Source organism: Aulonocara stuartgranti (assembly GCF_965226115.1).
Source record: "Aulonocara stuartgranti genome assembly, chromosome: 15".
NCBI classification, from domain to species: Eukaryota; Metazoa; Chordata; class Actinopteri; order Cichliformes; family Cichlidae; genus Aulonocara; species Aulonocara stuartgranti.
The window spans coordinates 17,905,138-17,929,686 of NC_138951.1; the positions used below are offsets into that span (position 1 = coordinate 17,905,138).

General features: G+C 40.5%; 1 protein-coding gene across 1 annotated transcript in view; it reads right to left on the bottom strand.

The window, feature by feature from the left end:
- Positions 1–519: 519 nt before the first annotated feature.
- syne2a (spectrin repeat containing, nuclear envelope 2a) overlaps positions 520–24,549 on the bottom strand; it is a 91,482-nt gene continuing 67,452 nt past the window's right edge. Inside the window, exons 96-115 of the mRNA XM_082504967.1 lie at positions 24,242–24,349; positions 22,862–23,017; positions 20,593–20,751; positions 19,754–19,920; positions 15,664–15,826; positions 15,161–15,351; positions 14,701–14,851; positions 13,883–14,065; positions 13,126–13,263; positions 12,711–12,902; positions 12,057–12,333; positions 11,042–11,110; positions 9,619–9,752; positions 9,359–9,485; positions 7,825–8,027; positions 7,546–7,722; positions 2,543–2,671; positions 2,177–2,368; positions 2,000–2,082; positions 520–1,929 (exon numbers count right to left, since the gene is read on the bottom strand). Of these exons, the coding sequence (XP_082361093.1) occupies positions 1,722–1,929; positions 2,000–2,082; positions 2,177–2,368; positions 2,543–2,671; positions 7,546–7,722; positions 7,825–8,027; positions 9,359–9,485; positions 9,619–9,752; positions 11,042–11,110; positions 12,057–12,333; positions 12,711–12,902; positions 13,126–13,263; positions 13,883–14,065; positions 14,701–14,851; positions 15,161–15,351; positions 15,664–15,826; positions 19,754–19,920; positions 20,593–20,751; positions 22,862–23,017; positions 24,242–24,349 (3,207 nt within the window). The 3' untranslated portion in view covers positions 520–1,721. The remainder of the gene's footprint in view (positions 1,930–1,999; positions 2,083–2,176; positions 2,369–2,542; positions 2,672–7,545; positions 7,723–7,824; positions 8,028–9,358; positions 9,486–9,618; positions 9,753–11,041; positions 11,111–12,056; positions 12,334–12,710; positions 12,903–13,125; positions 13,264–13,882; positions 14,066–14,700; positions 14,852–15,160; positions 15,352–15,663; positions 15,827–19,753; positions 19,921–20,592; positions 20,752–22,861; positions 23,018–24,241; positions 24,350–24,549) is intronic.

Here is a 24,549-nt window from a genome sequence, read left to right on the forward strand (position 1 = left end):
GCTCCTTGTTTGCAGCTTCTCATCCTCATTACAAAAGTACATTTTGTGACATAAACACACATATGCTCACACCTACAGTAGACAACACAACAAGATTGTTAGTTTGTGTATCCATGTTCGTTCATTTGGTTTTTCTTACAGCTTTGGTAGTTGAAGACACTGTTGTGTTCTTCCACTTGTGCTCTGTCCACTCTATTCTTATCTTATTATCCATTTTCTCCTTTTCCTGTACTCTTTCTGCTTGTTAGCTTGGCACTGCCATAGCACACATGCACTGGGAACACAAACAAGAGGAGCCTATAGAGTCTATAGAGATTTTTAGAAAAGCAAATATGTTTGGCACAAAGGTGCATTCAGGTTCTGATTTAGATTGCAAAAAGCTGACAGACAAGATGCTCTTATAAAAAAAAAAAAAAAAAAACTTGTGTAGTTTTTCTGTAGTGTTTCTAGCCAAGGTTTGGCATTTCCCCTGTTTGGTAGCATGGATACCTCAAAAAAATAAAATAAAGGATAAGCCAGTTTGTTTAAATCAGTCAACATTTACTAGAGGAACAAAAAAATGATTATAAATCCACCTTTCAAGTTATAAATAAGCATTATATTATTGCTTTATGTACATAAACATCATGCTGAATCTACAGTGTTTCAACAGTGCAAGGAGGCGTGGAAATGTCCACTCACAATCTAGTCAAGACAAAATCACATCTAAAAAACTCGGTATACAAGAATGTGTTTTTTCTTTTTTTTTTAAAAAAGACTTTCAGCTGGCTTTTTATCAAATACATTCAAATTTAATCAGCGCTGTTCTGCAGAGTTCAGTCGAGCAGGCAGGAAAACATTAAATGAAATGTGAAGAGTTCATGAAGTAAATGAAATATAAACATGCAAATCTTAAAAACACAAGAGTTCAGTGTCTGGCTGGATTAAAAAATAAACAAAAAAAACAGTTTAGTCGGTGAAAAATCAAACTGTATGTAAATGATGGCTGTAGCCACCCTATTGCTTACTTTTTCTTGGTGTTTTGAAGTGGAGGATGATGAATCGTCATATGGTAGCCACTTGTCAGTGACACTGCCCTAATCTGTACTTTAGTTGGGCCTTTCTGTACACAATGAGCATCATGTTCTATTAAAAAAGTGAAAACAAAATGAAAACAAATGAAACTCATCAGAAAAGTGTTTACTGAGATCGCCACTCAATAAGACGTAGGGTCGTTTTCTCATGCACTTCTATATAACCTGACTTTTTTTTGCCACCATTAGAAACGATTCAGGTTTAAGGCACTTGTGCACTTGCTTCACTTTTCAGACTGAGTTTGAAAATCCACTGTGGCTTCGTCATCTGTCGAATGAATCATTATTCATAATACGTAGCTTTTCTTTTTTTTAATGCTGTGATTTACGTGTTCTTACCTAATTAATAGGATAATTACTGTACCTCACTAGAAATAGATTCGGTGACTCGTCCCTCATCTGATGATAATCCTTGTGTTGGAGGATGGTCGGTGGTCTTCGAGTGGCAAAAGTGATTGATTTCCTGAATGATGTTAAAACCTGGGGGGGTTTTTTTTGGCATGGTGAGTTTTTTCTTGATGGAAAGACAAAAGAGCTGCTGGCAAATCTTTACAGTTTTCAGTCTTCGGGAAACTGAACATGACAGCATGGTGACATACGTTCATCCGTTTCCTTTAGAAAGTTTCTATTATCGCATGAATATTACAATCAAGTGGGCGGTGGGCCGTTGGTGTAATGCAACATGGGGTAGAAGGACCGGGCGAAGTTATTGGTAAGGGTGCAGCTGGAGTCACTTTCCGACATTGGAATCAGGCAGGGCAGGAGCAGGAGGAGCAGCAGCAGGAGCTGAAGAGGGAAGGCGGCACGCAGGGCCCGGTAGAAGAAGGATCGAGGGGGAGACGATTCCCGCTTCTCTCTGCAAAACACATCATATTTAGTGCAAGAAGACATGAAATACAAACAACGTTATCTGCGCTGCTACTTACCTTTGAGTGGAGGAGCCTTTCTTTGAATTTCCAGCCTCCTGAGAAACACTTTGACACTGGGCGGCTGTAGCAGATTCACAGTCCTGAGGTAAATAAATCGTCTACGTTAATATGCTGTAAAAAAAACATTCATGACAGCTCTTGGATGTGCAGAAAGAAAATATTTTGAGCTTTTACCAGACGTTGCCGCAGGTTGCTGAGGTCGCCGTCCACCTGCTTCAGGAGCAGCTTCAGCTTGCTCCCCGTCACGTGGAGTTTCTCCCGGGCCTCGTTGCTCTCCTCTGTGCCGTCTTCAGGCTGGAGCTGAGACCACAGAGTCTGAAGGGAGGCCTGATGAGCCTGCCTGTCCTGCAGCTCCTTTTGCAGAGCCTGCAGACCACAACCAACAAAAATAGTAACTATTTCTAGCATCAAGCTGAATAAATGACTGGATAAAACTTTTTGACTTCACATGCTCAGTGTAAACACAGTGTCAGCAGCAGATCTGTGAGGACAGTACTTTTTTTCAATTTGTTGGGTAACCAAACATGCCTCTCTGCTTACAGTGAGGGTGTTGCTGTGCTGTTGCAGCGCTGTGAGAGTCGTGTCTGGGTGGCCGATGTCCACTGCGTAGCGTCTGCTCTCTGCGTGAGCGAGCCACAGCAGCAAAGAGTGGAGGCTTTCATGAAAGTCCTGTATGGGAAAAAGTTAAAGGTCATTTGTTACAGTGAAGCAGTTCAGCTGAAACCTCAGCTCATGTCATTTTTGACATTTTAACACTGGGATTTCCAGGCTTCTACCGTTCTACCTTTAAAAGCCGGAGAGCAGTCAAATGCTGGAAGTGGAAGCTAAATTGGCTAGTCATTCATATGTATATTAGGTCGTTACCTAGGAATTCTGGAGGGAGGGGAGTGGTGGTGAGTGATTGAGGGGGTGGGGGAGTGGAGTGTTTCAGTTTGCCATCTTAGGGAGAAATCAACACATGTCCTTTGTATGTCCTTTGTTGCTGACATTTATTGATGAAAACAGTACAAAAAACCAACCATTTGTACACATATTTACAAATAATGATAAAAAGTGAGTGAGTACATTTCAACATTTTCAGCAATCACTCACAATCCTGGCACTGCCACGGTATCTGTCGTCTGCATTTACCACATGTGTACCTGTAGCAGTGAACACATCGCACAGTGGCCTGATTTTTTTTGCATCTGTGTTTGACCTGACACGTGGCCCTTTTTCCAGGGCTCGGTGTGGAGTGGCATACCTGAGTGGTGAATTCATTGCGATCTGTCTGTCTAGTGGATTGAGGAATTTCCCTGCGAATCTTGTTGACTGTGCCGAGGATGGTGGTTTTCCGTCCAAGAAGTTTTTGCGCAAGTGAAAGCGATGTGAAGAAATTGTCCGTGGTAACATTTCTGCCCTTGTCTAGGAATGGTTCCATCAGCCTCATTACTACATTTTCAGAAAGTCTCTCCCCAGTGGGACGATTGGGGTCCTTGCCAAGATATGGGAAGACATTGCAAATGTACTTGGATTTTAGGTCGCAGGCCACCCAAAACTTGATCCCAAACTTGTCCGGTTTACTTGCAATATACTGCAGGAAACAGCACCGAGTCTTTGATGGGAAAAGCTGTTCATCAACGGTGATATGTAGACCAGGGTTGTAGCACGTGATGCAGTTGGTGACAAATGATCCCCACACACTGGAAATTGCAGCGAACTTGTCAGTCTTTGCTCGATCACAGCGGGTGGACTTGTCATCAAAGCGTAGGTGTTGCGTGATGTCTTGGAAGCGGTTTCGTGCCATACAGGGAGTGCAGAATTATTAGGCAAATGAGTATTTTGTCCACATCATCCTCTTCATGCATGTTGTCTTACTCCAAGCTGTATAGGCTCGAAAGCCTACTACCAACTAAGCATATTAGGTGATGTGCATCTCTGTAATGAGAAGGGGATGCAGAGGGATGCAGCAGTCTCAAAATTGCAAAGCTTCTGAAGCGTGATCATCGAACAATCAAGCGTTTCATTCAAAATAGTCAACAGGGTCGCAAGAAGCGTGTGGAAAAACCAAGGCGCAAAATAACTGCCCATGAACTGAGAAAAGTCAAGCGTGCAGCTGCCAAGATGCCACTTGCCACCAGTTTGGCCATATTTCAGAGCTGGAAGAAGTCTGCATCCTTCAAGAAAAACATGATTTTCATGCAGGACAATGCTCCATCACACGCGTCCAAGTACTCCACAGCGTGGCTGGCAAGAAAGGGTATAAAAGAAGAAAAACTAATGACATGGCCGCCTTGTTCACCTGATCTGAACCCCATTGAAAACCTGTGGTCCATCATCAAATGTGAGATTTACAAGGAGGGAAAACAGTACACCTCTTTGAACAGTGTCTGGGAGGCTGTGGTTGCTGCTGCACGCAATGTTGATGGTGAACAGATCAAAACACTGACAGAATCCATGGATGGCAGGCTTTTGAGTGTCCTTGCAAAGAAAGGTGGCTATATTGGTCGCTGATTTGTTTTTGAATGTCAGAAATGTATATTTGTGAATGTGGAGATGTTATATTGGTGTCACTGGTAAAAATAAATAATTGAAATGGGTATATATTTGTTTTTGTTAAGTTGTCTAATAATTATGCACAGTAATAGTCACCTGCACACACAGATATCCCCCTAAAATAGCTAAAACTAAAAACAAACTAAAAACTGCTTCCAAAAACATTCAGCTTTGATATTAATGAGTTTTTTGGGTTCATTGAGAACATGGTTGTTGTTCAATAATAAAATTATTCCTCAGAAATACAACTTGCCTAATAATTCTGCACTCCCTGTAGTTCCAATTATCTGTGGGTTTCCCAGGTTTGCTGACCAGCAGTCATTTACACTACCTTTCACCCCAATAGAAGCATACGCTGCAGATGGAGAGCCAACGGCTAAGGCCAGGAGAAGTATCTCGAGTCGCCTTCAGAGCTTCCTGTGTTTCATCACTCTTGACATGCTTCATAGCATTCAAGAATGGACTATTCAACATGCACAGCAAACGGAGCATGTTCATTGGTTCATGGACCTCCCTGAACTAATGGCATTTATTGCAATTGTCATCTTGCGGGGGGTTTACAGGGTTCCATCGGTAAATGACTGCTGGTCAGCAAACCTGGGAAACCCACAGATAATTGGAACTATGGCACGAAACCGCTTCCAAGACATCATGCAACACCTACGCTTTGATGACAAGTCCACCCGCTGTGATCGAGCAAAGACTGATAAGTTCGCTGCAATTTCCAGTGTGTGGGGATCATTTGTCACCAACTGCATCACGTGCTACAACCCTGGTCTACATATCACCGTTGATGAACAGCTTTTCCCATCAAAGACTCGGTGCTGTTTCCTGCAGTATATTGCAAGTAAACCGGACAAGTTTGGGATCAAGTTTTGGGTGGCCTGCGACCTAAAATCCAAGTACATTTGCAATGTCTTCCCATATCTTGGCAAGGACCCCAATCGTCCCACTGGGGAGAGACTTTCTGAAAATGTAGTAATGAGGCTGATGGAACCATTCCTAGACAAGGGCAGAAATGTTACCACGGACAATTTCTTCACATCGCTTTCACTTGCGCAAAAACTTCTTGGACGGAAAACCACCATCCTCGGCACAGTCAACAAGATTCGCAGGGAAATTCCTCAATCCACTAGACAGACAGATCGCAATGAATTCACCACTCAGGTATGCCACTCCACACCGAGCCCTGGAAAAAGGGCCACGTGTCAGGTCAAACACAGATGCAAAAAAAATCAGGCCACTGTGCGATGTGTTCACTGCTACAGGTACACATGTGGTAAATGCAGACAACAGATACCGTGGCAGTGCCAGGATTGTGAGTGATTGCTGAAAATGTTGAAATGTACTCACTCACTTTTTATCATTATTTGTAAATATGTGTACAAATGGTTGGTTTTTTGTACTGTTTTCATCAATAAATGTCAGCAACAAAGGACATACAAAGGACATGTGTTGATTTCTCCCTAAGATGGCAAACTGAAACACTCCACTCCCCCACCCCCTCAATCACTCACCACCACTCCCCTCCCTCCAGAATTCCGAGGTAACGACCTAATATACATATGAATGACTCCAGCATTTGACTGACTGCTCTCCGGCTTTTAAAGGTAGAAACGCAAAATGATGACTCCGCGGGGGTCTAAGGTAGAAAACCAAAATGACTGCTCTCCGGGGGTCTAAGTGTTTCTACTTACATCAACTAGATTTTTTTCCCTTCCAAATTATGGTAGGAAAAAAACATTTTTGCCATCTGCTTTTCAAAAATAGTTTTCCTCTTTAACCTCCTAAGACCCGAACTCTTCCATGGCATGCATTTTTAATTTCTCTTTGATACTTGGGCTGATTGGGGCCCGATGAATGTAAAAACAAAGAATTACCAGATTTTTGTTTACCTCATTTTTGTTTTTAAGAAAAATAAGAGCAGTAGATAGAACAGTAGCAGTATAATGTCCTCGTAAGTGGATATCAGGCCCTTGTAGAGCAAAATTGAGTATTTTGGTCTAAACAACCCAAAATGTGATGTCCACATATGTGGACACCAGGTCCTAGGAGGTTAATACTTTGCACACTGTATGCTTTACATGCACCAACTTCACCAAGACCTCACCAGCCACTATATTAGGTACAACTTATTATTAACGCAAGAATCTAATGAGCCAATCACATGGCAGCAAGACAACCTGCTAAATTTCAAAGAGGGCATCAGAAAGGGGAAGAATGGTGATGTTGCATGGTTGTCGGTGCCAGACAGGCTGGTTTCTTGAGTCTTGAAACCTCAGTCTTGTTGCTGACCATGTTCACTTATTTATGCTTTCAGCAATAACCCAGCATGCCACAAAGCTCAGATTATCTCAGTCTGCTTTTGTGAACATGTCAATGAGTTAACTGTACAAAACTGACCTCCACAGTCACCAGATTTCAATCTAAGAGAGCACCTTTGGGATGTGAAGCCGACAAATCTACAGCAAATGTGTGAAGCCATCATGTCAATATGGAGCAAAACCTCTGAGGAATGTTTCCAGCACCTTGATGAATTTATGTCATGATGAATCAGGGCGGTTCTGGAGGCAAAAGAGGGTCCAACCCAGTGCTAACAAGCTGTAACTAATGAAGTGGCCAGTGACTTTATTTGCACCAGCATTTGCATGAAAGTCATTACACAATTATCACTGCATAATTCATAATAACACTTAATACTTAATTAAGATAATACTTAATCTTAATTAAGTATTATTTATTAAAATTGGGAAATAATAATGTTATCAATAAAATTCAAGTTGAAAATAGTTTTGTCACTTTTTTCTTGTCACTTGTCAAAGATTCTGCAACTTCACAAAAATCAGTTACTTGTGAAAGCTTGTTTGAACAGTGAACATTCATCAAAGTGTTAATACTGCTGTTATCCTTAAGTTTAGAAAGGTTTTAAGATGTGAATAAAATATTTTTCAAGTCTTAAAACAAGTCTCGAGTTTTTTTTAATAGTCTGTTGTGGTATTTCCTCTTACCTGGCACTGCATGAGCTTCTTCCTCAGGCTGAGGTCCCACTGCTGGAGGCCAGTACACGCTCTGCTCCAGTCTCTGTTCATACTCGTCAGTCTCTCCTGTGCTTCTGGAGCTTCCTCACTTCGCAGGTTGACTGACAGCATGATAGACTTGTAGTGAGTAAACACTTTCTGCATCTCCTGCGAAAAAAAAAAAAAAAAGCAATCATCCATTTTTTTATTTTTGCTTTTTTTAATGATCAAAACAAATTCCTCTTTTTTATGTTTAGTATTAAATCTTACCTTTAGTTCTTTAGCTCTGGCCTCCATCTCCTCAATACAGGCTGCTGGGTCAGGCTCCTGAAGGCGGTCCAGCTCCGGGATCACATTTTTTAACCAGGAAGTAATGTTGTCGAGATCACACCTGAGCTGCTGAGGCTCCTCAGAGCTGTCACGCTCACTGCATCTGGACCGTGCCTTGAGCAACTCCCAGCGTTCAATCACACCTAAGAGTACACGAACATCTTTGAATGTAAACATATGCTGAAGATGCTCAAGCTCACAGAAATAAACAGCAGCAAAGGGGCCAGTTAACAGAGGAAACAGAGACCAAACTTGCATTGCTTTTTTCTGGATGCACGTCTGGGTTTAAAATGCTTTCACTGGCTAAACTGCTGCAATGTTTATAATTGTTTCCTGCCAAAGCTCTGCAGTCTAAGCTAATGTTCGTGCACTGATATTAAAGCACTAAACACCACTCAGTGACTCTTGTCCAACCCCTCCCTCTTTTTTTAAACTACTTTCAAGCATTTCTTCAAGTTAGAGACTTTATAAAAAAGATTGATGTAGCTGAAAAGGAAAGCTGATGTGGAAGTGCAAAAGAAGTACTATTTCTAATAGCCAGTAGGGGGCAACCTATTCAGTTTCAAAATGAAGCAATAGTATTCCGTGAGAAAATGAACCTTCTGCTCACTTGATTTATGCGCTAATGCTTCTGTGTTTGGTTTATGATGTCACTATTTTGGTCTTACTGAAGACAGTACCAAGCTTATTTATAAATTATGGACACCTCTGGATAAAATAGCAGAAGAAGCAGCATACAATACAGGGCGTGGCTCTAGTCCAATTGCTTACTGATGCTGCGTCTACACAGAAAGTGATTGACAATGAAGTGATGACTCGACACCACAGAGCATTTAGTGATATTTGGCAACTTCAAGTGACTAGAAGCAGAAAAATACACGGCAAGTATTGAAGCGACAAGAAATGAGACCACAAGATACTGCTGACTCACTTAAGAAATGGTAGTAAACACACTGCTCAAAAAAATTTGAGTAACCCTTTTTAATGAGAAAATAGTATCAAGTCAATTAAACTTCTGTGATACTGATCAGTTTCCGCTGCTTCGGTGTTAATGAAATTACCCTCAGTTGCACTGAAGGGGCAACAATGAGGCAACCTTCAAAAACAGGAGTGGTTTTACAGCTGGAAGCCACTGACATTTTTCCTTCCTCAACTTTTCTGACTGTTTTTTCACTAGTTTTGCACTACTGGTAACATGAAGTGATACCTGGACCCTACACAGGTTACACAGGTAGCTTAACTCCTCCGGGATGGTACAACAATATGTAGTTAGCACAGCCCAGAATGAGCCCTCAGCCATCAAAGAGTGCTAATAATATTATTTAAAAAACAAAAAACAAAAACGCAAACCTGCTTTTGAAAACAGTGTGATGTCACGGTTACTATGGCCTACTATATCCATCATTTACATACAGTTTATAGTTTACCTGATGTTGCTGATTTTTGCAAAGCGTTCAGCATCTTTGAGGCTCACCTGACTGTTTGTCTGAGGCACTTAGTCCCATGAGACCGAACTCCTCCGGCTGCTCCACGTCATCCAGGATCAGCGACACTCTGTTGATGCTCTCTATGCTCCTGCTGCACTCAGACATGAGACTCAGCTGGAAACAAAACAAACACACTTTAAGTTATTACATCTGGAGGAGCACACGGTCTGCATATTTTGTCTCAAATGCATTCCCAAGAGTGAGCTATTATTAGTTTAACTACTAGAGAGAAGTTTTTGAAGCGTACATATCCCGGCTTTAGAGGGGTACTGGTCAGAGTGGGTGTGGCCTCAGTGTGTCCCTCTGTATCAGACTCAGTTTCTCTGTCTCCCAGTGCCTGCCATCTCGGAGAGTCTTGTACAGCCACCGACCTGCTTGATGCTGAGATGCAAAAATAATAAAAAATGAGTCTTTGTCAGTATTTTCCAGTAATGTTACATTTAGATATACTGTATTCTCAATATTATTATAATATTTTTTATTATCTTTTACCTATTTTGACATATTTTTCAGTGTTGGATGTTCACAGTTTTAGATGCTCATTTGCAAATATGCACACACAAAAATGCTCAGGTCTTTCTCAGACTTCTCTTTGGAATAAAAAAAGTGGAAACATGCTATTTTAATGGAACTGCAGAATAAAAAAAAGGGAGTTGGAAATAAGCATTAGGTCTCCTTTTAACTGCAGGACACCAGCTTTCTGCTAAGAAACCATTTGGTCTTAACTTTCCTTTGTGGGAGTTTTTGGATTGATTCACTGTAAGATCTGCATCTGGCATTTACTACTGTCTCTTTAGCTGATGTGTCTGGTGTGATCAAGCAAACATTCGAGGTTCAACTACAGTGAATCAGATGTATTCAGATCTACTAAATTAAGTACATCTGGAACGTAACTCGAGCAAAAACAAACAAATAACCCTGCAAACAACAAATCAAAGATCTGCATGGTGGTGTTTACTCAGTGCTTATTTCACATGTTTGAGCGGTAAAAAGAGGGATTACAGCACAAAGAGCCAAGTAGGCAAGGCCACAACTAGAAAACACCTGCATAGACTGGTAGGAATTGTTATTTATCAAAGGAAATTGATAAATAACAATAATGTTATGGATGACACAGCACAACATTTTCCTACCTCCTAGTGTTACATGCACTGTAAAGTTCTAGAAACTAGTGGAGGACAGTGAGGTGGGCAAATGTGAGTGTGTTGGAGAATTGCAATATAAAAAAAAGACAAAGATAAAAGAGGATGTTGGAAGAGGATGAAAGGATGAAATGAAAGAGGCTGAAATTAACACAACAAAGTTTGGACCGCTGAAAGTAAGATGTAAAAGAGAAAAAGGGAAGACATAAATTCAGATAATGATAAAAAATCTCCTGAAGAAAAAAATAAACCCATTAAAAGTGCAAAAAATATTAAGACCTCAAATAAATCAATCATAAGCAGACCAGGACTTTGAAGTGTAGAGACTTTGGGCATTTATATTACAAATATACAAGAAAAGGACACTCGAGGTGTTTTTTCCTTAAACCAGTAAAGTATCCAAGTGGAAGAGACAGCACAACAAGCATTTGGATGCCAAGTGATACATGAGCAGCAGGAAGCTATTCTCTGGAAATATTTCGGCATGAAGAGCAGAGCGGTGAGTGCTGAAGATGCTCTTGAGCCTACCCAGTGACGAGGCGAGCGGGGCCTCTGAGGCTTCGATAAATTCCTCCAGGGTCTCAGTCAACTCCACCTCTGCGAGGAGAGAGGGGTCAGACTAGAAATCTCTTTAAAACAAGACATCCTTTCTTCCAGAATCCAAACTAAAAACTGAAAAATGAGAGGAAAAGGCTCAAACTTGTCCAAGTCTTTTGGTCTTTTGGATTTCTTTCTTTGTCTGCTTGCCTCCTTTTTTGCAACATTGAACATTGGTCTGCTTTTTAGGGCTCCGATGGATGATGCTGTGGATCGTTTGTCTCCATGCTTATGACTGAGCTGTGGTTTATGAGTCAGTTGTTTTTTGGTAGTGAATAACATTCATTTTCAGCTGGTGTGAAAACTAAACAACCAAACAAAGAAAACTTTACATCTCAGCAACCTGACATTTTTATAATAATACTGATTACTGATTTTTAACTCACAGCCTAAACTACCGAGTTTGAACTGTCAAGGCAGAAATGTACATGTTTATCCTCTCTAATTTATTCAGGACATCTGCAGATTTTCCCTGTTTTTAAAAAATGTGCGCTGGGCTTTCGTCTTTGTCTTCATTGGCAGTTAGTCAAGCAAGTTTCACACAGTGACTCATCACAAAAACGATGCAAGTTAAATGCTGAGTTGCTCTCAGTCTCTAGAACTTGATTTGGCTCTTTGTGATTATGCAGAATGACAGCAGGAGTTACTTGTTAGTTGTATGTTTTGTACCTCTTATTAACTCCCTTTTTAACTTTTATTTTACAGGTCTGGGCTGACCCAGGATGTCTGTCAGCACGACTCTTTGGGGTTAAATTGTTAGAAATAACACTGTAACACTGTTATTTATCTACTACTTATTTATTTTGGTGCTTTGGTATAAATGGGGTTGTCTTTATCTGTGATCAGAGCAGCTGCCTCCCAGTGGCCAATATTGGAGCCTGTGGTGGGCCAGTTCTGCCCCCCGGGCCTTATGTTTGACACCCTTGGAGGCAGACTTTAAAGATACCTGACAGCGCACTGAAGTAAGCTCCCTCTTCCTCGTTCTCTTCCTCTTCCTCATCATCCTCATGTGATGATGACCCTCCTACGTCTACGGTGTGGTCCCACTCCAAAGCCAGTGAATCCGGTGTCTCCCGCCCTGAACGCACCAGGGGTGAGGACAGCAGGAGAGTGGGTGTGGCTGGAAGGCTTCCAAAGCTACGCCCAAGCCACGGTCGGCCAATCAGCTCCAAGCTTGATTCCAGGGAAAAGGTGGTAGAGGGGATCTCTGGTTCTTCTGTGATCTAGGACAGAGAAACCAAGCCAAGTGTGAATGATACATACCTGTCCTTACACTGGTAACACACACCAAGTCCTTGTTAGTTTTAGAACTGCCTCTCACATGTTATGCATAATTTGAAAAAATTGCATAGAATCAAGCAATAAACACGTGCGTATGGATCGGTGCCAAAAACTACGAACATATCTGGAAAATATTCTGCTGGATATTTAAAATAGGTTTAAAAACATGGAACAAAAAACTGCATGCATGTATAAAAGTCATACAAAGGAAAATCTATAAAATGATAAGGGATATTTTTTTATTTATAATATGTTAGACATTTTGTTATATCTGCTTGAATTAGACTGGAATCTGAAAAATGTGTGCGCCTAGGCTTACAGGGGGTTGGCTGAGGCGCTGATGGAAGCGGACCAGTCTCCTGAAAACTTCCTGGCAGTAGGAGTGCAGCTCCTCCAGCTCCTCCTCTATCTTCGCCGCATCCTGCGGTGAGCTCTTCTGGATCAGGCCCTCTCCAAACACAATCAGTCCATCAATGCGCTCAGTGTTCAGGGTGATCTCCTTCTGGAAACTCTGCAGGAAGACGAAGGGATGAATGAGTGGACAGAGATTGAGCCTTTAAACCCAAAGGAACAAAACGCAGCTTCTGATAATATCTGTAAAAGCATTCAACAAATAATTCTTTCCAAAATATTGCCATAGCTAAAGCCAAGACCTTAAGCATCTTAACATGCAATTCTTATAATCACTAGGAGACATGGTTTTGTGTGTGTACAGTACATGAGCTGTGCCTCACATTGAGCTGCCGTATCTTCTGATGGACATCGCTCTCTGAAAAGTGCTCAACGTTGGTGAGCTGCAGATCGAGGTTGGTCAGCCACACCAGCAAACTTTCCCTGGTCCCTTCAAATTCCTCCCTCTGACTGGTGAAATACTGTGAGAGAAGAAAGCAAAGCAGTTCATTACATCCTCTAGTGAAAGCTTGACATTAATGCCAACTTGTCAATTTAAAATAATAAGCCGGAGATTTACAGTAAAATGTGCAACACAAGACAATTTCAGCTTTTATAAAAACAACTGGAAACATTTGACTTTTAAAACGAGGAGAAATCACATGGCGTCAGAATTAAATGTATTTATGACATTTATTAAGAGAAACAGCCCGTTTCATAGATCAACACATTAGCAGGGGGCCTTTTTACAGCTTTACTGATTACACAATTATTATTTCAAACTGTTCTGAACAATGCTGCAACCGAGCAGTCGCGTTACTATAATTTCAGTAAGGACGCACAAACGAATTTGCCTATTAATTAAATGTCAAACAAAGAAAGTAACATTGCCTGCGTGCATCATGTTGTGATTTTGAAATTAGAATAAAACAAAAATACACTCAATGAGTCAGTGGCCTTTATGTGAATCTGACAAACACCAGCTCCATATTAGGACCAAAAATTTAACTAAAACTGAAAATGTACTCTGAAAACTGACTGAAATTAAAATAAATTGAAAAGAAATCTAAAATGAGATTTCAAAAATAAAAGTTTCTGTACCTTGAGCCTGCGGTGGATGGCGGCCACTCTTCGGTGCAGTGTATCCCACCGCCGGTTGCCTTCATGGACCATTGCTTTGAGCTGGCTGGCTCGGTCGGTGCGGTTTTCCCTGGCCAGCCGGCGGTACTGATTGTTGACCAGCTCCAGCTGGGTCAGTCGCTCATGAACCTGCCTTTGGAAACCCTGAAGAAGAGAGAGGAAGCATGGACAATTCAGTGTCTTTATTTCCTCAGTGTGAAGAATTGAAACATCCTCGATTTCTTTATTATATTTTTCTAAGAAAATGAAAAACATTTATCTAAGATTTATTGAAACATGTGCAAACATCAATGGAAATACAATATATAGGGCAAAGACAGAGTTTATATTCTTTTAATGACCTTGAAATTCAATATTTGGGACCACCTTTACTTTTATATAGCCTGAACTATTCTTGCAGTGTCTCAAGGACAATCTATGACTGATAGGGTTCTATTATGTGTTCTATCCAAGTCTACTTTTACTGCATTGGCAGCTCATGCTCACGACGATTTGAACTGATACACTTAAAATTTGGATTCATCACTCCATCAAATGCGTTGCCACGGTTTTTCACTCCAGTTCTTGTGTAATTTGGCATACCTCAGCCTTTTCTCCTTGTCTACCTTCCTTAATAATAGCTTTTTGGTTAAAGACACAATTTAAAATTGGTACTTTGTTTTGCATAAACACAACACTGGTTCATCCCTTGAGTTGCAACGTCCGACTTCAAACTGATAAAGATTACTGATGATCAAACAGAAACAAATCTTCATCAAGCTAACCTCACAACAACTGACCTCAAACTTCTTGAGCTCCTCTTTGGCGACAGCAAAAAGGACATCAGCTGAGTTGGGGTTGGCAGCGGTTCGCTCAGCCATCTTGAGCCAATCCTCAAATCGGGAGTAGTCATTGAGAAACTTACACCAGAGTGTCCACGTCTCCTCAATCCTGCGAGCAGACATCGTGATGGAATATTTGTTTCTGTAATGTTCAGACTCTGCGTACGTCTAAAGCATTAACCTAAAACTTTTAATCAACATGAATTATTATTTAGAAAAGAATCTGTGTCGTGACATCAGTTGAACAGTAACATAAAGAAGACCCCGTGTTAAAAATCATGAGCTTCAAATCGACATTTGGGTCCAGTTTGTTTAATATTTTGTCATATTTCATTTATTATATTTGTGACAGTACAGAAAATTACAGTAACAGACATAGAAGTTTAAACATCAGTATGTTCTTTAGCTCCTACAGTACCTGAGCTTTCGATTCAGAGCCATAGCACAGATGGTCCTCCAGCGCTGGTCCAGGCTGCGGCTGGTCTCCTGCAAGGAGTCGCTCTCCGCCTCAGTGCCACCAGTAGCATCTTCATCCCGCAGCAACACATCGCACAGACTGAGCACGGATGCTACGCCCTCCGTGTGCTTCTCAATGTCCCTCTGCAGCTCCTGGACAGACATAAGGACAGGTATCACATTGGTCCATACTGTGCTACAAACCTCATTTATTAAACATCAGTCCACAGACAGAGGACAGTGAGGCACTGCATGTGACCACCTCTCCCCAAATTAAACAAAGGACAGATATGAATTATTAATCATAAACAGACAAAGAGTTGCAAGGAGTGAAAAAGAACCTTTAAAACAAACAAAAAAGAGAGAAAAAGGGTTTACAAAAAAAAAGGGAAAAAATTAAAAATGTCAAATTGCTTGTTTGACATTAATAATAATAATAATGTCATAAGGTGTTGTGAAGTCCACCTGCTGCTCTGCCAGCCTCCTTTGGATCTCCTGTTCGTGACAGACGCTGTAGGTGATGGGTCTCGACAGCTCGGCCTCGATGCGAGAAAGCCATGAGCGGAGGTTACTCATGTTTTTATCCAACTGCTGGATCGTCACCAGAGTTTCCTTCAGCTTCTTCACCCTGAAAGGACACAACCACATCAATGTAAAAAAAAAAAAAAAAGATAAAAAATCTCTTTGAACGCCTTCATTTGATATTAACAAATAACAATCTGGGGGTTTCAACCCTTATTAAGGTTTAAAATTAAGTGATGAAACTGCTGAACAATCACCTGAGTTTAAAAAACAAAAACCAATAGAAATAAAATTGAATAAAAAGATGGGAATACAAAAAAGTACAGAAGACCACAGAGAATAGTGAAAGAAAAAAAGGATATGAACGAGAAAATAAGGGTAAAGAAAACTAGTGAATGAGAGAAAGACGGAGAAAAAATGATATATAATACAATAAACCTTACAGTAAACAAACTAATTACAAAATTAAAAAAAAAATGTGAATAATTAACCTCCTAGGACCTGGCGTATGTGGACATCACGTTTTGGGTTATTTAGACCAAAATACTCAATTTTGCTCTACAAGGGCCTGATATCCACTTACGAGGACATTATACTGCCACTGTTCTATCAAAATTTTAAACGAATATCCTCACATGTGGCTCTCATTTTTCTTAGAAACAAAAATTAGGTTAAAAAAAAAAATCTGGTAATTCTTTGTTTTTACATTCATCGGGTCCCAATCAGCCCAAATATCAAAGAGAAATTAAAAATGCATGCCGTGGAAGAGTTCGGGTCTTAGAGGGTTAAAGTAATCAAAGTACTAAACTGATGATTGCTAACCCTTTAAAGCTAAGTGTATCATAGTTATTAAGAGTTTTTGAGACTTCTACATCATCAGGACTATTTTTCCCCAAAAATCTTAAATAAATTGCACAATACATTTTAGGAAATAAAATACATTTAAAAATGCCTGATGTAGCAAATATGATAGAAACTAAAATTCATATATGCACATTTATATTTATTTGTTTATTTATAAATTTCATCAGGAGTTTCAACATTCCCATTGCGAATTTCTAGACTTTTTCTGGCAATTATTTTATAGTCCTGCTTTTCAAGGGTTAAGCATTAACAGTGTAAAGAAGGAAGGAAGCAAAGAAGGAAGGAATGAAGAAGAAAAAGAAGGAGTTCACTAGCCTTCAACCTTCTCAGGTATCCTTACTAGAACTTCTAAAGTAACCATGGCAACTAACACCCGTATGAAAGAACACACACACACACACACACACACACACACACACACACACACATAGAGCGCCACAGTGACTGGTGTCATAGCAACGTATGGAACAATAAAAGCTCTCTTCTGAGCATTAAAAGCCTGAAGTGTGCCCCATTTGGGAGTTTGAGTTAATTTACCCATTTGATCCTTCCTCCTCTGCTGACGAGGTCCAGCAGAGCCTGTCAAGGGTGAGAGTGGAGACGCTCTCCACCGAAATAATAAGCACTAAAAAACCAGCTGCAAGTGTGATTGTCTGCCTCAAGAATGTATGAAAGGGTCCCAACAGATAACGGAGAAGTGAGAATGTAAACGAGCGGCATATTTTGAAAACCTAGTTAAGAAAAAGTTGGGATGCTGTGTCAAACCCAAATTGTATTCACAACAGACCGTAGAAAACATCCTAAATATTGAAATAAAACATTTTAACATTTGAGGAGAGAATGTTATGGCAGCAACAGGCCTCAAAAAAGTTGGGAAGTGGCCAACAAAAGGCTGGAAATGTAAGTGGAGCCAAAAAGAAGAAGAAAAAACACCTGGAGGAAAATTTTGTTACTAATTAGTTAAATTGCTGACAGATCAGTAACACGATTAGGTAAAAAAAAGAGCAGAGGTTCACTAAAATTATCAGGTTTGCAAATCAATGAATTCATTTTTATTTACATTTTACAAACTGTCTCTTTTTTAAAAAACAGTTTTTTTAAGTATTTGGAAATACATCAAAGTAGTAGTAGAAATGAAAGTGACCTACAAATGGGTCATAGAAACCCATTGTAGGTGGTTGCTAGATAATATGATGTTGTCATTGGACATGGGTGAGGACCTTCATTAGTACTTCTATGCCAAGTTTATTAATAAAGGAGTAAGAGGAATACATGGATATTATTGGGCCAACCAACGTAACGTTTAAGGCAAATATAAAATAACTTTATATTTTCTCTAGTTTATCTAAAGGTTAATGAATCAGTATGAGCAAGCCCTATAATCAAAATAATATTTTCAATGCTAAAATATAATTAGTCATGTCAAATTTACTGTTTTATTAAAAAGCACATTATTAAATAGACACACTTACTGAATGGACTAAAATGGAAAATTAAAAAGAAAAAGAAAAAACCCAAACTCAAACATTTTCCCAGCTTCAGTCAAAACATTAATGTATATTTTGATCGTTTATATGAGAAACTACTGTGGCTTAATACAGTCAGTATAAATTCTGTTCAGAAACACATTCTTCCACTTTGCAGATGCAACCAACTCGGTCCACTAACCAGTCTCTTTCTCCCATTCACTCCTTCTGCACCTCTGACAGGCTAACAAAGGCCAGCAGCTTCACGCCGAGGCCAAACAAAGAAACAAAACCCGGTCAGAGGCACTCGCTCAGGAAAAGGACACGAAGAGAATGGATAGAGAAAATGAAGCAGAAAGGAGCTGGAGGATAAGAGAGGATGCATGGCTATAAAGTACAGCTGACCACAGGAGGGCTCAAAGTTAGCCAGACACTGACCTCCAAAAGGCATCTACTGTTCTTACAGTACTTGTTTAATCCAGTATGATGTTTTTAGATAATTATTCCCTGAACTAAAGATTTAGCTACAAACACGACTATTTAAATCATGCCTACTAGCTATTGAAAATAAAACATAGATAAGGAGCATGAATGCTCCTCATTCGTGCAGAATTTTCACTTCTACAATTTACATACAGAAGTGTATAAAGAAACCTCATAGTTTCACACTTTATTTCTATTAGAAGCATCTAAATTAATTTAGGCTCCAGGACTTTGCTCGGTTAAGTTCACTAGCACACGTTGGCTGACTGTTCTGGGGTTAAAAAGTGCATGCCATGTTTCTAGCAGAGGCAGACAGTTAAAAAAACAGAGATAGTGTAGTTCATCTATTGGCAGACTACAGGATGGCAGAGAAACTCTTCTCCATCAAGAATTCTTGGCTCCCATCTTGTCTACATGTGGTCAAGCCAGCTTAAATCTGCTCACTGGGTCTTTTGAGAGGGCCTCAATTTGAAAATCAGCAATTAATACATACCGACATATGCCTCCCTCCCACCCACCCACCTTCAATAGTTATCCCAGTGACAGGCTACGGGGTGGGGGTGGGGGTGGGGGGGTGGGGGGGGGGGGGGGGGTTCAGAGTGGACATATGCTCCCGTCTGAGGCTAGGCGCAGCCAATTTTTTTCATGATAGAGGTGGAGGGGCTAAACAGCAGTGCAAAAAGAGGAGTCTGTATCTCCTGCTCTTCCACAGGACTGTCCATCTGTTTTTAAGGGGTCAGGGGGGGCAGTAACAGTTTACAAACACAGAGGCTTAACCTCTGCAGTCTGAACATTGGAGGCCATGTATTCCTGACAGCTGCAGAGCATAGCTAACGCAGCAGCAGGTGGATGGATACCCAGAAGAGCTGCTGTTTAATTACAGCCTTTTTGGTCCTTAATTATGCCTTTTACTGCTGAGCAGGTTTGATGTGAAAAGTGCTCGGTGGGGGGATAATGATGTGAATTGCTGGTTCTGTACACAATAAACCTGAATCTTCTATAAACCATTGGCCACATGCACAAATACACACTTCATCTTTTATTCTTACCATAACTTTACCTTTAGTCTTTGAAAGTTGCTTCCTGAATGGGGAGCCACACTGTATATACACAATTTGCTTTCTTAAGTGCCTTTTGCAAAGTGTTTAACTGGCATAAATAAACACTTTTGTTAGCAGGTCACACCATGCAGCTTCTGTGGCGGCTGTGGTTGCTCTCACCTGGCTTCGATTTGGTGGAAGAGGTTGTGCCAGCGCTGGTTGACTTCCTGCAGCGACTCGTGGACCTGTGCCTGCTTGGCCTCGTCGCTGGCTAAGAGCAGCTGCTCTCCCAGCTGTTTCAGGTGGCTTTTATTCTCACTAAACAAGTTAATTTCCTCCATACAGTCCTGTAAGGAAACATGAAACGATGCTGATATATGAACATTATATCCTTTGTGAACATTTAGTCCTTAAAACAGCAAGTAACCTTGGAAAACCTGGAAACTATTCCAGTGGTTCTCAAACCACATCAAAACTCATGATTAACGATACAGGGCAATTAGCCAAATGTTGTCTGTTTTTTCTTCATCGGGAAAAAGTTCACACCTAATCAAGTTTTAGTGCAAAGCCATAAAATGGATGAGTTATAGTCATTCAACCTGCCCATTTCCATTCCCTTAAGCACTGGGTTTTTTACCAGAAAGTATTTTCTTTAGCTACTATCTTAATAAAAAGTACTGACAAGGGGCTCCAATTTTCTCCGGTCATCTACAAGCAAAAAAACACAACCTCTAAAATAACTGAAATCATACTTCATCTTGAGACAGGAAGGACAACTGTTGTGAAAAAACAAAAGGCCTATAGATCATCAATTCTAGGCCACCATCTGTTATAAACACAGCACATGTAGTTCATATATGGACTTAAAATAGAGTTTATATGAATGCCTTAGTTCATGAACTAGTTGTTGGAACACACACTTCCTCAAAGTAATGTCAAAATAATACCCATAAACAATCCCTTTGTTGATTGAGGTGATTATTGTCTGTGAAACTCTAGTGTTGGGCAACGCCTCGTACCTTCTTTAGTTTCTCCACCATTTCTTTGATGCTCAGCTCTCCCCGGTGGCACACTTTGTGCTCCATCTGAGTCAGCCAATCACAGAACTCCTTGTTTTTGTCATTGAAGATGGTCCACGCATTGAGACGATCTGCGATTTCCTGCTTGCGCGATGACACCTAAGAAGAGTCAAAGCAATAAAAGTGGTGTTTAAGCAGTGCTATAAGTTAAAGATTACAAGTGTGAACTACCTATTCTCAGATAATCACCATGCTATGTTTGCACATTGGGTATACTGCTACAATATATAAAGCCCCGCTAAAATAATTCACTCTAATAAATCTTCAGTGCTGGCAGTTACAAAGTGCTATGGTGCAGAGCACATCTACTGGTTCTCTAACTAAAACTTTCCAAGATCTTTTACAATGTTTTGTTACAATTAACAAGCAGATCATGGAGAGAAAAATCATCTATAGTTGTAAACGTGGTACTTTCGTTGGCAAATTTACTGTCGACTTGCAGGAAACAACAAAAAGAGTGGTGACGAACCTCTTTATGACTGTCAGTCCAGTCTGAAACAGGGTTAATTGTTTTGACTCCCCTTGGTATGCATCCAAGAAACAGTCTGACCCAAATATAGTGCACAAAAAAGCATTTGTGTGGTTGAACTTGGTGCAACTGGGTGTATAACTGATGAAATTTGTAGGGCACTTCAAAAGCCCCAAAGCATAAAAATGTGTGATTACATGGTATTAAAGATTAAAACGTGGCAAAAATGTTCTCTTGCTACAGTTAAATAGCATTTCATCAGTAATCAACTGAATTGAGAAAAATCCCCAGGAGAGTCTTGATATTTGATGAAATTAACAAGGTCCATTTACCTAATGACAGCTTAATACCATGAAAACACCCCATTTCATTGCTGCGGGGGGTGATAATCTTTTTGAAGCTAAAGGGCTTAGCATGCCCATGGGGCATGTTACATCAGCCATAGTTTATTGCTCAGTGACACTTTTATTTTAAAATGAGCCCCGCTTTGGTTTTAATGAACTGGCATCGGAATGGAGGAGAATTTAGGGTGCATTGTGAGCCGCGGTCACCCTGTGAGGACTTAGTGCTTCCCTGGAACAATAGATCCAGTCCCTTGAATCCCCCTTAGCCCAGCCGAGCCATCTGCTCATCAGACCCATTCCGGTGGCTTCCCCCACCTACCACCTGTTAACTATGCAGAGGAAACTGCAGTGGCTCAGATCCACGCCCCCCGGCCATGTCAGGGATGAATACGGATTAAAAATGTTTGGTGTGATCTATCAGCTGAAACTAACAAAAATTCGTTTTAAGACTACTGTCTAGACTTTTCTATATCAAACTAACAAAAACGATTCAGTACAAAAATCACACACACCTAACTGTGAGTGAGTGGTCTTTACTGGAAGAAATCAGATGGCTTTCAGGCAATTACATGATGGTATTGTGCAAAGTTAAGGTTAACTACTTCAGTTTGCATACAGAAAACAAGAGTACTACACACACAATGCATTCCTGGCTGCTGTTGCTATAACCGTGAAACCCAGTAACTCCTGCCAAGACAGGGGCAGGTGGACTATAATTGGGGACTCTATTAGCATGAGCATAAATTAAACCATAATCCCTGACAAAAATGTATAGAGCTTGTCATAACTGTGTGTTTCTCAAGAAAAAGAGTGATTTTGTGCCTAAGCCGAAAGACTTAGTCGCAGGAATTTGAGCCTGTGTGTATACAGCGGAGCTACTTTCTGCAATAATGTAGTTACAGAATTAACCCCCTGTTGTTTTAGACAGCTTCATGTGACTGCTCGTGGTAGCCTGACTTTTTCAAGCTCTCACTTTAAAAAGACTTCTCTTTACTTGGCTGATACGAGCAGAACAAGCTCTGCTGGATACAATCTAAAAACAACCTGTGAGATTCACCAAACTGCAGAGGAAATATTAACAAACAAGTCATTTGGCTTGCAGGGAGGCAAATTGCTGAAAAGGAGACAGATGCAGTTTTCCCTCCATGAACCTGCGCATGCTGGCTCTTTTCTCACACAAATGAGTGTAAGTGTCTGTGTGTGTTTGTGTGCGTGTCTCTGTGTGTGGTGTAAGGCTTTGTGCTGCTGGTCACCGCCAAAACACAGCTGGTAGCAACTTTTCCCTCCTTCTCTCCCCAACCTCTCTTTCTCTCTCTTACCTGTTTCATCTGCAGTCCCTAAGACACACAGTCCCCCCGCTCTCTGTTTACATATAAACTTCTCTGTCAGTTCTCACCTTCATACACAGCTCTTCCCACTGACTGTGGAGTTGCTCCAGCTGCTTCTCCAGCAGAGCCGAGTCACTGGCCGTGACATACTGGGACAGGTCCGTCTTCATGTTGGCCAGTTCCTTCAATCCGATGGCCAAATGCTGCAGAGAGAGCTCAGTCTCCTGCATAACACACACAAGCATGCACACTTGAGCACCCGGTCAGATAGCCATGTACAAGTTGTGTGTGAACACGCTTCTCTCTTTTCGCTCTGACCGTCCAGATTAAAAGGATGTGGACGGGACAGGGGGAGGGTAGAAGGGGTAGAAAGGGGGAGGGGAGTGAAAGCATGGGGATATTAAATAAAGGAGGGGTGGGGGTAAACTCAGGGGTTCTCTGGTGGGATGGGGGTAGCTACTGATGAAATTGAAGTGTTCAGAAACTGGCTAGTTTTCAGACCAGTCCAGAAAACTGCAAATGATTTATTGGGATTTAAATGATAGGTTACTGTCATATAGGTGCCAATGGCATACATAGAGAGATGTCAAATGTTCAGTGTTACAGCAATGACAAAACAGTTTCTGTTCTTCTGTTTCTTTTCAGTAAGTATATTATTTCAGTAAATTACACAATGTCCACTGCTGGCAACCCTCAGTACCTGTTTTTCTGCAGCATGTGGATCTGATTCTGAGAATTAATTTGCAGAGAACGAGGTCCTACTCTGTTAAGACAAAGAGTTTTTCAAAGACTGTTTCCGAAGCAGAGAAGGTGACTGTCCTTGGCGAAAGAAGCCGCAGTACTAAAATGTGAAAACCCTATTATCAGGAATGCAAGTGAAACCCTTGATAGTCCTTGATATATTAAAGCACAAATTTAAATGTATTTTCATGCATTAAAATCTAAATTGAATCTAAACAGAGTTAATCTTCTCTGCACTGACAGAACCAAAGGCCATATTTCTACATATTTGATCTTGATACACTTGTAAATTACAGACTGTGTGTTTTCTAGATAATTTAATGCTTTGGAAAAGTAGCAAACATGCACATGTATTATATATGGAGTTGCATTACTGTTGAAACTTTGTGAAGGCTGATTGCAATAAAACTATAATAAAGCTTAAAAGCTCTTTAACTGCTTTGATGAATAGAGGTAGATTTCATTTGCACAACTGAGTACAAAAGGTTCTATTATGTCTGGAAATCATACAGCATAGCAGCTCATTTTATTATCAAAAATTGCCTTCATTTCTTAAACAGTATGTTATGAAATGTATTTTCACTCCACTGTTAGAAAAGTGGAGCTCTGAAATACCCGCAGCAGTTTTCTACAATTTATATCCCTCTACTTTTCATACATTCACAAACACATGAAAACACATCCTTTACAATATTATATTAAATCACCTGGATAAGAGCGGAGTCCTCCGGTCTTTCACACGTCTGTTGTTTCATCTTTAACTCGTGCATTTCAGACACGATGTTGCTGATTCCATCCTGACACCGAGACCACATCTAGACAAGCAGCGTGACACAGAGCGGTCAGAGATCTCTGGAGTGTGCTTGAAAACACATCAATAAAATGCCTCAGAGAAGACAGGGACAGCTTTAACATGTTAAATTATCAGACACCAAATGTGCCTTCCAAAAATAAATTTAATGAACCTCATAAAAGGAAAAAACTCAGAATGTCATCAGTGTTCTTAGTTTTTTAA